Raw genomic sequence first — 12957 nt, 5'->3', positions numbered from 1 at the left:
ATAATCCTTTGCAAAAGCTAATATGAGAGGTAGTTAAATTATGTCAGAATATAGTCCTAAGTAACAGCCTGATTAAAAGAACTACTTCAGGGTAGTTCAGTCATTTGAATAAGATTTTAACACTCCACTAAAAATGACACAATTGCAGAGAATGATCTTAAAATTTTTGTAATCTTCTTAGGTGTTTTATCTTTGTGATTAATGTTTGTTGGTCATGCATGTAGCATCGTTTGCTGGTCATGCGTATAATATCTATCTAAAATGACTTGATGTGGCTGCTTATTAGTTGGTGCAATTTTTGTTTTAAATTTGCTTTTGCATTAGTCCTCAGAGTGTTTTACTGAAGGTAATGAAGTTATACCTCTGGACTATGGTTTGTCTTCTAAATTATATAGAGCACAAGGTACTTTGCTATATTGAGTTATCCTTCTCTGTTCAATTTCATCCTCACTTGTTGTTGGGGAAAAACAAGGCTCAAAGTGCTGTAGGAATGTGGCTAATTTTCCATTTGCCTGATAAATCTCTTCCTGGAAGTCTTCACATAATTGAAGCGTTGACATAGGAAAGCATGTACAGTAGAACCCCCCTAATCCGACCTTGTATGGTCCGTCACTCCGGTTAGTCCGACCACGCTCAGGCTCGCGAGCCTGTGCCAACTTGTCACTGACTGGACGCCCTTAGGGCCATTGTTGCGGTGTCTATTGCTGTGCATATTGTTATACTGTACATTATTATGCAGTTTTATCCTTTGTTGGCATTAAAAAACGTCGTTGTTTGCTTTATTCCGTCTTCTCTACAGTACTCATTACTGTAGATTCATTGTGTGTACAGTTGTCCGTTTTTCGGCATGTCTCGATTCAAGCTTAAACACGTAACTCTTTCACTAAATGAAAAAGTAACAGTGCTACAAAGACTGGACGAAGGAGAATCGCTCCAAATATTGCAAAGGAACTGAATGTAGGTATCACGACAATTAAGGATTGGAGGAAGAATCGGAAAGACATTGAATCCTATACAGTTACGATTGATGGTGAAAACACTCTGAAGAATCGCAAAACATTAAAAAAGCCTAAACTTGAACTGCTTGATAATGCATTGTGGATGTGGTTTTGTCAAGAAAGAAGGAAAGGAACTCCAACATCCGGGTCAATTCTCAGAGAAAAAGCGAAAGTTTTGCACAAAAAACTGGAATCTTAAAGTAAATTTGCTTCCAGTGAAGGCTGGACTGACCATTGGGAAACTCGTCATGGTGTCCGATTTGTTTCTATTTCCGCCGGCCGGTGTAGCCGAGTGGTTCTAGGTGCTTCACTCTGGAACCGCGCGACCGCTACGGTCGCAGGTTCGAATCCTGCCTCGGGCATGGACGTGTGTGATGTCCTTAGGTTAGTTAGGTTTAAGTAGTTCTAAGTTCTAGGGGACTGACGACCTCAGATGTTAAGTCCCACAGTGCTCAGAACCATTTGAACCATGTCTTTGTTTCTATTTCCGCTGAAAAACTATCTGCCGATGCCGCAGCTGCTAAGGAGTTTTCTGTTACGTTTCAAGAAATTGTAGAAGAAAATGAAATGTTACCCTGCCAAGTGTATAACATCGACGAGACAGGGCTTAACTTTTGTTGCCAACAAAAGTGCTCGCAGCTTCAAATGAATCCGTGGTAGGAACGAAACTTATAAAAGATAAAAAAAAAGTCATTCCTCGTAGCAAGGCAGATGGTACCCACAAGCTCCCCTTGTTCGTCATTGGCAAATCTAACAAGCCAAGGGCATTCAAAAATATAAACTTATCATCCTTGCCGGTTTATTAGCGCAATCAAAAATCTGCTTGGATGGATTGCAACCTTTTTAAATCCTGGTTTATCGAAGAGTTTGCGCCATCGGTCGAAAAAGACTTGAAGCAAAAAATCTGGCTGTTCGTGCTCTACTGCTGTTGGCTAACACACCATCACATCCATCTGAGCAATATTTGGCGAAAGGGGACATAAAAGCTCTCTTTCTGGCTCCTAATGTGACCTCACTCATCCAGCCAATGGATCAGGGCATTATCGAATGTTTAAAAAGGCGATCTCACAGAAAGTATATCAGCTCAATCTTGGAAAAATCTGAAGGAAGTCATAACTTATTTGAGGCAATTAAATCCCTGAACATCAAAGATGCTACATACACAATTGCTGCAGCATGGGATGAACTGAAACCTGACACACTGCGGAAATCGTGGCGTAAGCTTTGGCCACAAGTTATGACTGAAAATGAGCATACCAAAGATGAGCAAAACAACGACACACTGGAAATCGTTAAAGATCTACAAACTCTGGAGACGAACGTCCCTGCCAATGAAGTTGAAGAGTGGATCAACGAATGTGACATAGCCTGTGACACTTTTGAAGAGCTCAATGTGGACCAGATTGTTGCCGCTGTTGGCCAGAAAACTGTGAATGAGGACTCTGACGGCGAAGACGAACCCCCCACCCGGATTTCACACAACGATGCAAAAAACGCTTTTGACAACGCCCTTCAATACATTGAGCAGAATCCAACTTCAACTCTACTGAACGTTTTATGGGATAAAAAATGGAGGGACACTGCAGCTAAATCTAGAATAACATCTGCTCAACAAAAATATATCTTTGACCGTTTTTCCAGGTAATTTATTTTCGTTTTTACTGTAAAAACAATGCATAGAGTATAATCATTTCTTAGTTTATACATACAGTAGTTCATTTCTTTGTAAAGAATTTCTTTTTTATATACAATGCTATAAACATTTTTTAGTTTACAGTATATATCGTTTATACGTTATTAAGTACAGTACAGTACTGTAATTTGTTTCTCGTTTTCCCTTTTAAAACCAATACATATTACAGTGTGTGTAGACTTTTTTAGTTAATATATTGTTTAACATTGTGTAAAAAACATCTTCTTATATTACTGTAGACGTCTTTTACTTCTTAAATCGTTTAATTTTTTGTACTAAATGTCTTTTTATATTTTTTGCAATAAATATTAGATTTTTTGGATAATCCGACCTTTTTTTCGTTCCGACCATGGTCCCGGTCCCGAAGGTGACGGATTAGAGGGGTTCTACTGTAAGTCACAACTTTAATTTGGACAGAAAGACTAGCTGACAGCTGGGAGGAACAGGCAGCATGTGCACAGAATAGGTACGTGACATCAGTGATGTCACTCTGATATGGGCACGGGCAGTTCTGTGTATTGTACTATGATGTGTAGCAGTGGACCAAAAGGATACACCCCTCACGGGGTACATGTGAAACACCCTGTATATCACAAATATGAATGATCCAAAGACGGAACGCTATGGGGCACTCTGGAATGTTGTAAAGCATTTGATATGCAATTGTTGATTCTTGATGAATAGACAAGTTCTGGATAGAAACAGAAAAAATGCCTTTTACACCAATTCTTTCAAGCTGAGTGAGAGAATGTATCAGATGTTTTACTTAGATCCACGAGTAGAGTAAAAGCAACAAACAGCTTTCAAAACATTATAGATTTAACACCATCCACAGCAGACAAACACATTCGATCATTTCTTTGTATCACATAGGTAAATTGCATTCATTTAAGAACATCCGTGGAAACATTGGAGCACAAAAAATGTGAATGTGTTCCTGTTTATTTAAGAAGACTGCCTGAATAGTGGGAAACCATCTGCCTGATTTTACCTTCCTCAGCACCTTTAAAAATTTTCCCAAAAATTTTGGAATGCAAACATATCACACTTTTTTTTAAAACATGCTACTCACTTCAAACTCCCGAAAGCTCCCCTAACTAACTCGCTCACACTCACTAGTCAATCACTGTTAAGTCACTCATACCCATCCACTCCCAGTTGCCCTTTCTCACTCATTCAGCCCAACTCATTGCCGTTGTCTCTTTGTGTCTCTCTGTCATTGTCTCCTGTGTCACAGCCACAGTCCCCTTTGTTCTGTCCTACTGTCACTGTCTCCCTCTTGCTCTTTCTTACTGCTAATTCCTTCCTACTGCTGCTGCTGTCTCTTCTCACTGTCACAATTTCTCTCTTCCTTGTCACCATTGCCATAAACTTTGTCTCTCATTACCACTGGCTCACACACACTTTCACTCTCTCTTTATTCCTTTCCCCTGACACTGTCTCCTTCACTCTTTTCCCAACACTGTTCTGTCACTGTCAACTATATTCTACTACCACTGTGTTTCTCTCACACTACCTTTGTCTCCTTCACTCTTTCTATAACACAACTACTATCTACTATCTTCCAGTACTTATTACTTTTTGATGTATGTGTCACTGCCACTATCTTCCCCCTCTGACTATAAAAAAGCATGAATATGTTTGCATGCCAATTTTTTTTAAAGGTGCAGAGAAAGGTACACTAAGGCAGCTGGTACTCCACTTCATTCAAAGTCTTGTAAATAAACAAGAACACACTGACAATTTTCTGTGCTCTGATGGGAACATCTTTCTGCTGGATCCATTCTTTTCCCTACTACAGTGGGGCATGTAACTCATACGAAATGTATCGGTCAGAAAAATTTTGCTAGTTTATGTATGTGAAACTGAAATAACGCAAAACTAATTTTATACCTCACAGAAGATTTCACTCGCTATAAAAATTGCATTGCTTTAGTACTACAAAGTGGGGTTCCATTTTCACCTCAAACTGGATTTCACATGCATATTTTATATTTACAAGTTAGTTAACTTTCAAACTCCGTATCTCAAAAATGGATAAATATATGAAGAATATTTTCAAGGTTGTCCAAATTCGGGATCTTAGGAATATATTGTACAAATTTTCAGCCATTTGCTGTGCATAGCCGTCTTGGAATCTTCATCTGGATTTTGGTCTACTGGCGACGGCAAAAATATAGTAAAAAAATAAACTTTTGTGCGGTTTTCCAAGGAAATGCCCGTAAACTAATTTTTCAATACGTCCGTTCAAGCCCACCATTGACCAAATAAAATATGAAAAGAACTAAATGATTTGCTCCATTTGCCTAAGCAGGAGGATCTGTGTATTATTCATACTTTGACACTGTCCTGTAGGACAGTGACACTAAAACAATCCTTCTGTTGGGTATACAAATGGTTCCTGGCCAAAGGACTATCCAAAACACTTGACCTATCTTTTTTATCATCAACAGAACCCAAGGTATGAGCACTAGCAAATCCCATTTTTGTGTGTGTGGCATTTTGGAACATATTAGGTACGCATGCTTTGTGTGTGGCATTTTGTAACATATTAGGTACAGATTGTTACACACCTTACAGAGTAGATGTTGAGCCGCAGACAAGAGAGACTGCTATACATTAGAGCTTTTGGCCAAAAGACCTTCCTCTAAAGTAGAAAACACACACACACACACACACACACACACACACACACACACACACACACACACACACAAAGATGAGTATCAATCTATTCATTTCACAATAATGTAGTTATTCGATTCTGGATTTTCCTTTGTTTCATTCAAGATAATATTTCATGATGCTGTAATTTCAAAATTAGTAATGTTTATGTATGTTATAGACTTTCATGGAAGCTTTATGAAAGATTTTCCACGTACAGCTAGCTCTCAATGTAATTGAGAAACAAATATTTTGGCACTATTCTCACAACAGATGTTGTTTACCATCATTCTGTTTCAGAACACACGAGATTCCTAAATTCCAATACTGGTGTTGGCAGACAATCACTGGTGTAACTGGAATCCTTCTGACACTGCTCCTTGCTCTGGTCTGCATCTTCTCCACAAGATATGCACGGCAGCATCTGTATAATGCATTTTGGTTGATACATTCACTTTATCCAATTTTCTACATACTTATGTTCCTTCATGGAATGGGACGGCTTGTACAGGTATGTGAATATTTATCACTGTTATTTAAAAATTTCAAGTTACAATCGCTTATAAATGGCATGAAAATCTTACAGTAGGCTTTCAGTCCACAACTTCAGATAACGTCTGAAAATTAACTCGGAAATTACAAAACAAGAACGTAGTATGTGAGAGAGATGCATACATGCTAGGCCTAAATGTCTCTGAGTATTTACTGCGAAAAGTTGACCCACTGCAGGTCTCATAAAAACAGGAAAGAAGGGCCATGAGAATTTTGTGTAATGACACTAAAATAACTCCCACCTGAGTACAACGACTTTATTGTTGAATAGCTTTAATGAGATACTAATGGACAGCTTGAAACAAAAAAAAAGCTACATTACAGACTGATTGTAGAATATGAATGGCTGCCACATGCCCTGAATCAGCTTCAGGGTTTATTTCATGTATCATGTGGATAGGTTAGATTAGAATCAGCCTATAGTTTGTCAAAAAAATAAAATGCATGATACTTTTTGTACTCTATGTCATAACATTAATGAAACAGACATCTGAAACTTAAACTGTCGCCATGCATTGCATCATTTAAGTAAACACAGTAACTGTTTCATATACTAATGATAAATTGGCTCATGCAAAAATATCAAAGTATATTTTGTTCCAGGAACCATTTATGGTTTACTTCTTCATTGGCCCGTGTCTTCTATTCACAATTGACCGTTTCGTTACGGTAGCCACTAAGAAAGTGGAACTTCCAGTTGTGAGAGCAGAATTGCTACCATCAGGTAACATAAATTTTTTTGACTATTTATTTCAATGCCAGAATTTGTGTCTGGGACAGTGTTATGCAAACATCTGAACAGTAAAGCAGCAGTTAATGTCACTTGCACATGACTGATAAACAGCACATTGCCCAAGTACAAGAGTTCCATGAGCCATTAGTACCTTTACTTCAAGACGAGGCAGTCCATTTCTCAGCAACTTAATATAAAAAAAACTCTGTGACATTACAAGTAACTATAGAAGCTGGTCAGTAACAGCATCACGCAGCAAATATTATATTATTACTGCTAACATGCTTTAAATAAAGGGAAATAATATAAAGATTGATGTATGATCATTCACGAGCCAGAGACAAATGTGTGTGTACTTTCCATCATATCTCATTGGAGCAGGCAGAAATGTGATATCACAAACCACAACTGGATACATAACATGAATCTAAATATTTTATAACATTCTTCATAACAACTGCACAGGAAGGAGTGTTACAGTTGAACACTTCATCAATTTCTGTGTCATTAGAGATGGTATAGTAGCTCTGACTGGACAACGAGATATGAAGGTAAGTGACGGCAATCTGTTTTAAGGCCTTGCCCCTGCAATGATGTGGGAAACCAACCAAACCTAAATCAGGATGACCATACAGGATTTGAGCTGTGCTCTTCCAGTGCCTTAATACTTTTACGACCAAGGCCAATTGCAACTCTGGTCATGACAATGTGTTCAAAAGATTGCACCTGAGCCTACCTCTGGCTGTGACGTTTCATGGTGTGCAAGCCACATACTTCTTGATAACTGAGCTGGTTTTATATGAAAACAATGTATGGATGTATCGCTACCTGTCTTTTAACAGGTGCTATTCCTATATTATTGTGTTTTTTATAACAAGCTTTGTATGCTACCCTGAGACAAATCATCTGAAATAACTATCAATTAAATTGCCAAATGATGATACACAAGCCCCACGAGTAGACTCTCCCAAACACACATTATACACAAGAGACGAGCGTACCCTCTTTGTCAGTTTATAGTATTACAATAGAAGTAGTAGGGAACCTAAGAGCTGCTGTTGCAACAGACTAAATCATTATGTGCTTGTACTGTCGTGAAATTCAAGCATGCACACATTAGATTTTGATGGTTTGTGTCATTCTGCTGCAAATTTGTCACATTTAGTTTATAGGATGACACTTTCCTGATAAAATTATTGCAAATGAAGTAGCATCGAACACAGGTTTGCGACATTCGCTTTTGTGCATGCCATTATCAACGTACTACTATTAATATGCCCTCTGGTTGAATCTTGAGACACTTGCTAACGTATTGATGATCAACCATTGTGGTGATGCTGTTCGTCCAGAATAAGCCAATTGGAACAGCAATAAGGACAAGCCAAGTGGAGCAACATAAGCACTGTCATTAGCAAAACTCATTTGCCTTATGTCATGTGTCCTCCAGTAGTTTTGTTCCGGCCTTCATAGTGCCTGAAGACTGGTGGAGAATAATCATGGGTGGGAGCACATGAAAAATGGCATGTTTCATCCCCTATTCAGTAGTTATTTAGCAACAATCTAACAATGATGCAGAAAGAGTGTGGAGTGTGAGGCAATCCTGTATTTATTCACAAAGCAGACAGTGTGATTATACAGCAGAAAACCGCATCGGCCATCATACAAGCCATCAAATCAGCTGAGGTAGCATTTTCAAAGCTCTTAAGTGTAAGTATGAAATCATCGCAATTTTTATTTTGCAATATTGGTAGCTGTTTCTTTTTTAATGGGATGATAATGCTCATTCCCACAAAACTGAAATGGTAGATGATCTGCCGAAATGTGAATGCTGTCTGAGTCCTGAAGAAAATATGTGATTCACTAGGAAAATATAAATTGCAACAAAATACACACTTTGCATGGCTATTTCAGAGCTGCAGATTGATCTTCTACAGTAGAAAAACTACCCTCATAATTCCACTAAATCCACACTGTGGTGTTGCAAAACAGTGTTGGCCATTCACAGTGACCAAATATCATTAAGTGGCAGGAAAGAAGGGAGATCAGTGGTTTTAAGTCTTATTGTAATCCAGTGACTTGATACTTGGTTTCTGAGAGTAATTTGTACTGATATCACAACTTTCAGTAAAGGATTCTTATGCGACATATTCCTGATTAATGAGCCCACAGTCCACTTCATTACAATATATCTGTCATCTGTCACACTTTGAAACTGGACACTTGAGTTATGAACTGACAGGCTCGTCAACATACATCACGCCATTGGCGCACAGGTGCTTCCTGGGAACCAATTACAGCGCCATTTATTTTTGAAATTGCTCACCCGTGGTTGTGCGCAGGTGGAGTGGGCTATCCGCTATATCTATTGCATACATTCCGTGGATACCTGAGACACTTGGCCACCTCTGCTGCATGTGCTCAGCCAGTGCAGTATGATCGCGTGCACCACAGACTGGCTGCCTGATTGCCCACACATCAGCTGTAGGCTTACCCCTGCTCATCTGTGCCCACAGGCCATCTGGACTGCAGGCAGGCACTTGAGGTGGAACAGCCTAGCATAAATGATTCTATTCATACATAGTAGTTGTCTTCAGTCTGAAGACTGGGCTGATGTAGCTTCCTATGCTACTCTAACCTGCGCAAGCATCTCTGAATAACTACCGCAACCTATATCATCCTGAATCCGCTTACTGTATTTGTCTATTGTCTCTGAATAACTACTGCAACCTACATCCTTCTGAATATTCATCTACTGGTCTCCCTCAACGATTTATACCCCACACACTTCCTTCTAATACTAAACTGATGATCTCCTGACATCTCAGAATAGGTCCTATCAACTGATTCCTTCTTCTAGTCAGTTTGTCCCCTAAATTTCTTCTCTCCCCAATTCCATTCAGTACCTTCTCATTAGTTACATGATCTGCCCATCTAACCTTCAGCATTGTCCTGTAGCTGCACATTTCAAAAGCTTCTATTTTATTCTTGTCTGAACTGTTTATTGTCCGTGTTTCACATCCATACATGGCTACGCTCCATATAAACACTTTCAGGAAAGACTTCCTGACATTTACATTTTGATATTTAACAAATGTCTCTCCTTCAGAACAGCTTTTCTTGTCATTGACAGTCTACATTTTATAACCTCTCTATTTTCAGCCTTCAGTTACTCTGCTGCCTAAACATCTACTACATTATTTGTCTCATTTCCTAATCTAATTACCTCACCATCATTTGTTTTATTTTGACTACATTCCATTATCTTTGTTTTGCTTTTGTTGGTGTTCATCTTGTATCCTCCTTTCAAGACACTCAATTCTGTTCAGCTGATCTTCCAAGTCCATTGCTGTCTGCGACAGAATTACAATGCCATCAGCAAACCCCAAAGTTTTTATTTCTTCTCCCTGAACTTTAATTCCTAATTCAAATTTGTCTTTGTTCAGTATACAGATTAAATAACATTGGGGATAAACTGCAACCCTATCTCTCTCGATTTCAACCACTGTTTCCTTTTCTTTCCCCTCAGCTCTGCTGTCCGATTTCTGTAATATGCAACCTTACCTCCCTGTATTTTACTCCTGCTATCTTCAGAATTTCAAAGAGTGTATTCCAATCAACATTGTCAAAAGCTTTAAGTCCCACCAGATACAAACGTATGTTTGCCTTTCCTTAACCTATTTTCCACGAGAAGTCGTAGTAGAGTCAGTACTGCCTTTCATATTCCCACATTTCTCTGGAATCCAAACAGACCTCCTCTGAGGTCGGCTTCTGCCAGTATTTCCTTCCTTCTGTAAAGAATTCGTGTTAATATTTTTAAATTGGTAGTTTTGTAATATTCACACCTGTCAGCACCTGCTTTCTTTGGAATTGGAATAATTATATTACCCTTGAAGTCTGAGTATTTCGCCTGCCTTGTATATCTTGCAGACCAGATGGAAGAGTTCTTTCATGGCTGGCTCTCCTAAAGCTATCAGTAGTTCTGACAGGATGTCGCCTACTCCTGAGGCCTTGTTTCAACTTAGGTCTTTCAGTGTTCTGTCAAATTATTCTCACACTGATTGTCAAAGTCAATAAAGAGTTCATTAGCCCCTGTGCTGTCCATGATATACAGTATTGTCATCATAGACGTACATTCAGTATACGTATAGTCTTGACATTGGAGAATTTTCAAATGATTTTCAAGCATATTTCACCCCAACTACCATTGTAAATTCAAACTCGTACAACCATGACCACACTATAAAATATTTCAGAATCACACACATACTAGTCTGATGAAAGAAACTACAATGCAATGTCTATAGCAGAGTCAGCAAAGGATGATTCCAGACAGCTATTTCACGTGACTAGCTAAACTAATCACATAATGCAATTTTGTACACCTGTACAGCAACACCTCATGTGTTCTCACAGTTCTGTAGACAAATATTGTTTTTGCCTGCAGACATTTGGGATGCACAAGGAAAAACCTGACAATATCACTGCCAGCTCTTAGGGATCATCTGCTCACCAACTATATGATAGTTGCATACTTTTAATGCGGCAATTTGTCTGCTGCTATATATGACTGACAACTCATAACCTTTGGCAATGCCACATATTGTGCAGCAATGTGAAGCAAAGATCAGACTAGCTACTGTGTATATGGTGACATTTTCAACATAGAATGCAAAATAACGTACTATTACACCTCTTATGTGCTAGAATAAGAGCTCAAACTGAAACAAATCACTCTTATCTGCCTTCCAGCATTCCGCAAAAAGCAGCTGATAGTACTGTATGTGGAATGCATATTTTTTTATTTATTCTGCATAGCCACAGATACTTCTTTAATGTTTCAGATGTGACACTCCTTGAATTCAAAAAGCCAACCGATTGTGAATACAAGTCTGGACAGTGGTTAAGATTGGCATGTCCTGCACTTAATACAAGCGAGTATCATCCATTCACCATATCTTCTGCACCTCACGAGACAAATCTGACTGTGCACATTCGAGCTGTTGGCCCTTGGACTCAAAATATACGTTCTCTTTTCGATGACTGCCTTTCTCACGAAAAGCCGCTGCCTAAGGTAAGGAGCTAAATACTATTGTCTCGTATAGTTAACACTGAAGCGAATTACTGAAATATGTCGACATAGCACACAATGTCTCAAAATAGTCACCGTCTACTGTGAGGATCACGAGGAATATTCTCAATGAAGTCTTAAACAGTTTTGACTCTTTCAAAATAAAGTAAAGTTCCTTAGTCATTCCTTTGAGAAAACACAATTTACAAAGGCTGTACTCATGTGCAGATTTATATCAATATAGCACTTTCTTTCAATTGCTTCTTTACCTGTTTCACAATCACCTCTCTGATCAAGGACCTCACACTGCAGCCCTGCACTGTTTCAACAATACTCAACTAGACTATAATCTATCTCAAAAGGCCTCAGAGTGCCAAATGGTACTGACCCACCACCGTGTCATCCTCAGCCGATAGGCATCATCACTAAATGCGGATATGGATGGGCCTGTGGTCAGCACACTGCTCTCCTAGCCTTTGCAATCTTTTGTGACCAGAGCCGTCACTTCTCAATTGAATAGCTCCTCAATTGCCTCACAGGGACTAAGTGCAGCCCACTTGGCAACAGTGCTCGGCAGACCTGGACGTTCTCCAGTTCTACTGCTAGCCAAGGGCTTAATGATCTGATGGGAACTGATGTTACCACTGCAGTGAGGGCATTGGTGTTTTGACTGCACACAGAGGGAATTGGAATTATTAACTGCGAACACCTTGATGTAATAATAATAAACTGACACTCCACTATCTCCATGCCTGTGAAATTAAAATTTCATCCTAATGCAAGCTTATTTTCAATATTTTCATTACAGAAAAGAATCATCCCAACAGGTGAATAATGGTGAGAGTTCATGATGGTTATCGGATGAATCCAAGGGCACCGTACCCTTCCATGTGGAGATTACAACACTGCATGTCCTGGGGACATGCAAGTGCCATTTATTGCTATCCTTTGGACTTTGGGGAAGATTAAATCCCTGGCACAAGCATGTGCAATACTGCAGAATGATTGTGACATGGATTGTGATCAGATGGACTCAGGAAAACAGTATGCAAGAAGAGTCATTCCAGATGGACTAAACCATGAGAAGATGGTTGAATTGTTCAACCGACTGACGAGTAGACAGATGAGAGCTGAAATCTGGGCAGATGTTAGAGGCAGAATGTCACCCAGTCTATTGGGAATATTTTACTGTAAACTGGGTATAGATATCAAGTATTTTTTACCACTAACACCATACCAACGGCCTTAC

General features: G+C 39.1%; 2 protein-coding genes across 4 annotated transcripts in view; one reads left to right on the top strand and one right to left on the bottom strand.

Moving 5' to 3' along the window:
* The window catches only part of LOC126199021 (GPI mannosyltransferase 2), a 253063-nt gene that overhangs the window by 169689 nt on the left and 70417 nt on the right, over positions 1-12957 (bottom strand). The window lies entirely within an intron of this gene.
* The window catches only part of LOC126199020 (dual oxidase-like), a 246332-nt gene that overhangs the window by 167652 nt on the left and 65723 nt on the right, over positions 1-12957 (top strand). For both annotated transcript variants that reach the window (XM_049935710.1, XM_049935709.1), the window contains exons 26-28: positions 5656-5866; positions 6511-6631; positions 11482-11711. In XM_049935710.1, coding sequence (XP_049791667.1) covers positions 5656-5866; positions 6511-6631; positions 11482-11711 — 562 coding nt within the window. The remainder of the gene's footprint in view (positions 1-5655; positions 5867-6510; positions 6632-11481; positions 11712-12957) is intronic.

The sequence above is a fragment of the Schistocerca nitens genome, chromosome 8 (genome assembly GCF_023898315.1).
Source record: "Schistocerca nitens isolate TAMUIC-IGC-003100 chromosome 8, iqSchNite1.1, whole genome shotgun sequence".
Classification (NCBI taxonomy): domain Eukaryota; kingdom Metazoa; phylum Arthropoda; class Insecta; order Orthoptera; family Acrididae; genus Schistocerca; species Schistocerca nitens.
Note: the sequence above shows the minus strand (reverse complement) of the source record. Positions and strands in the feature narration are given on the sequence as shown.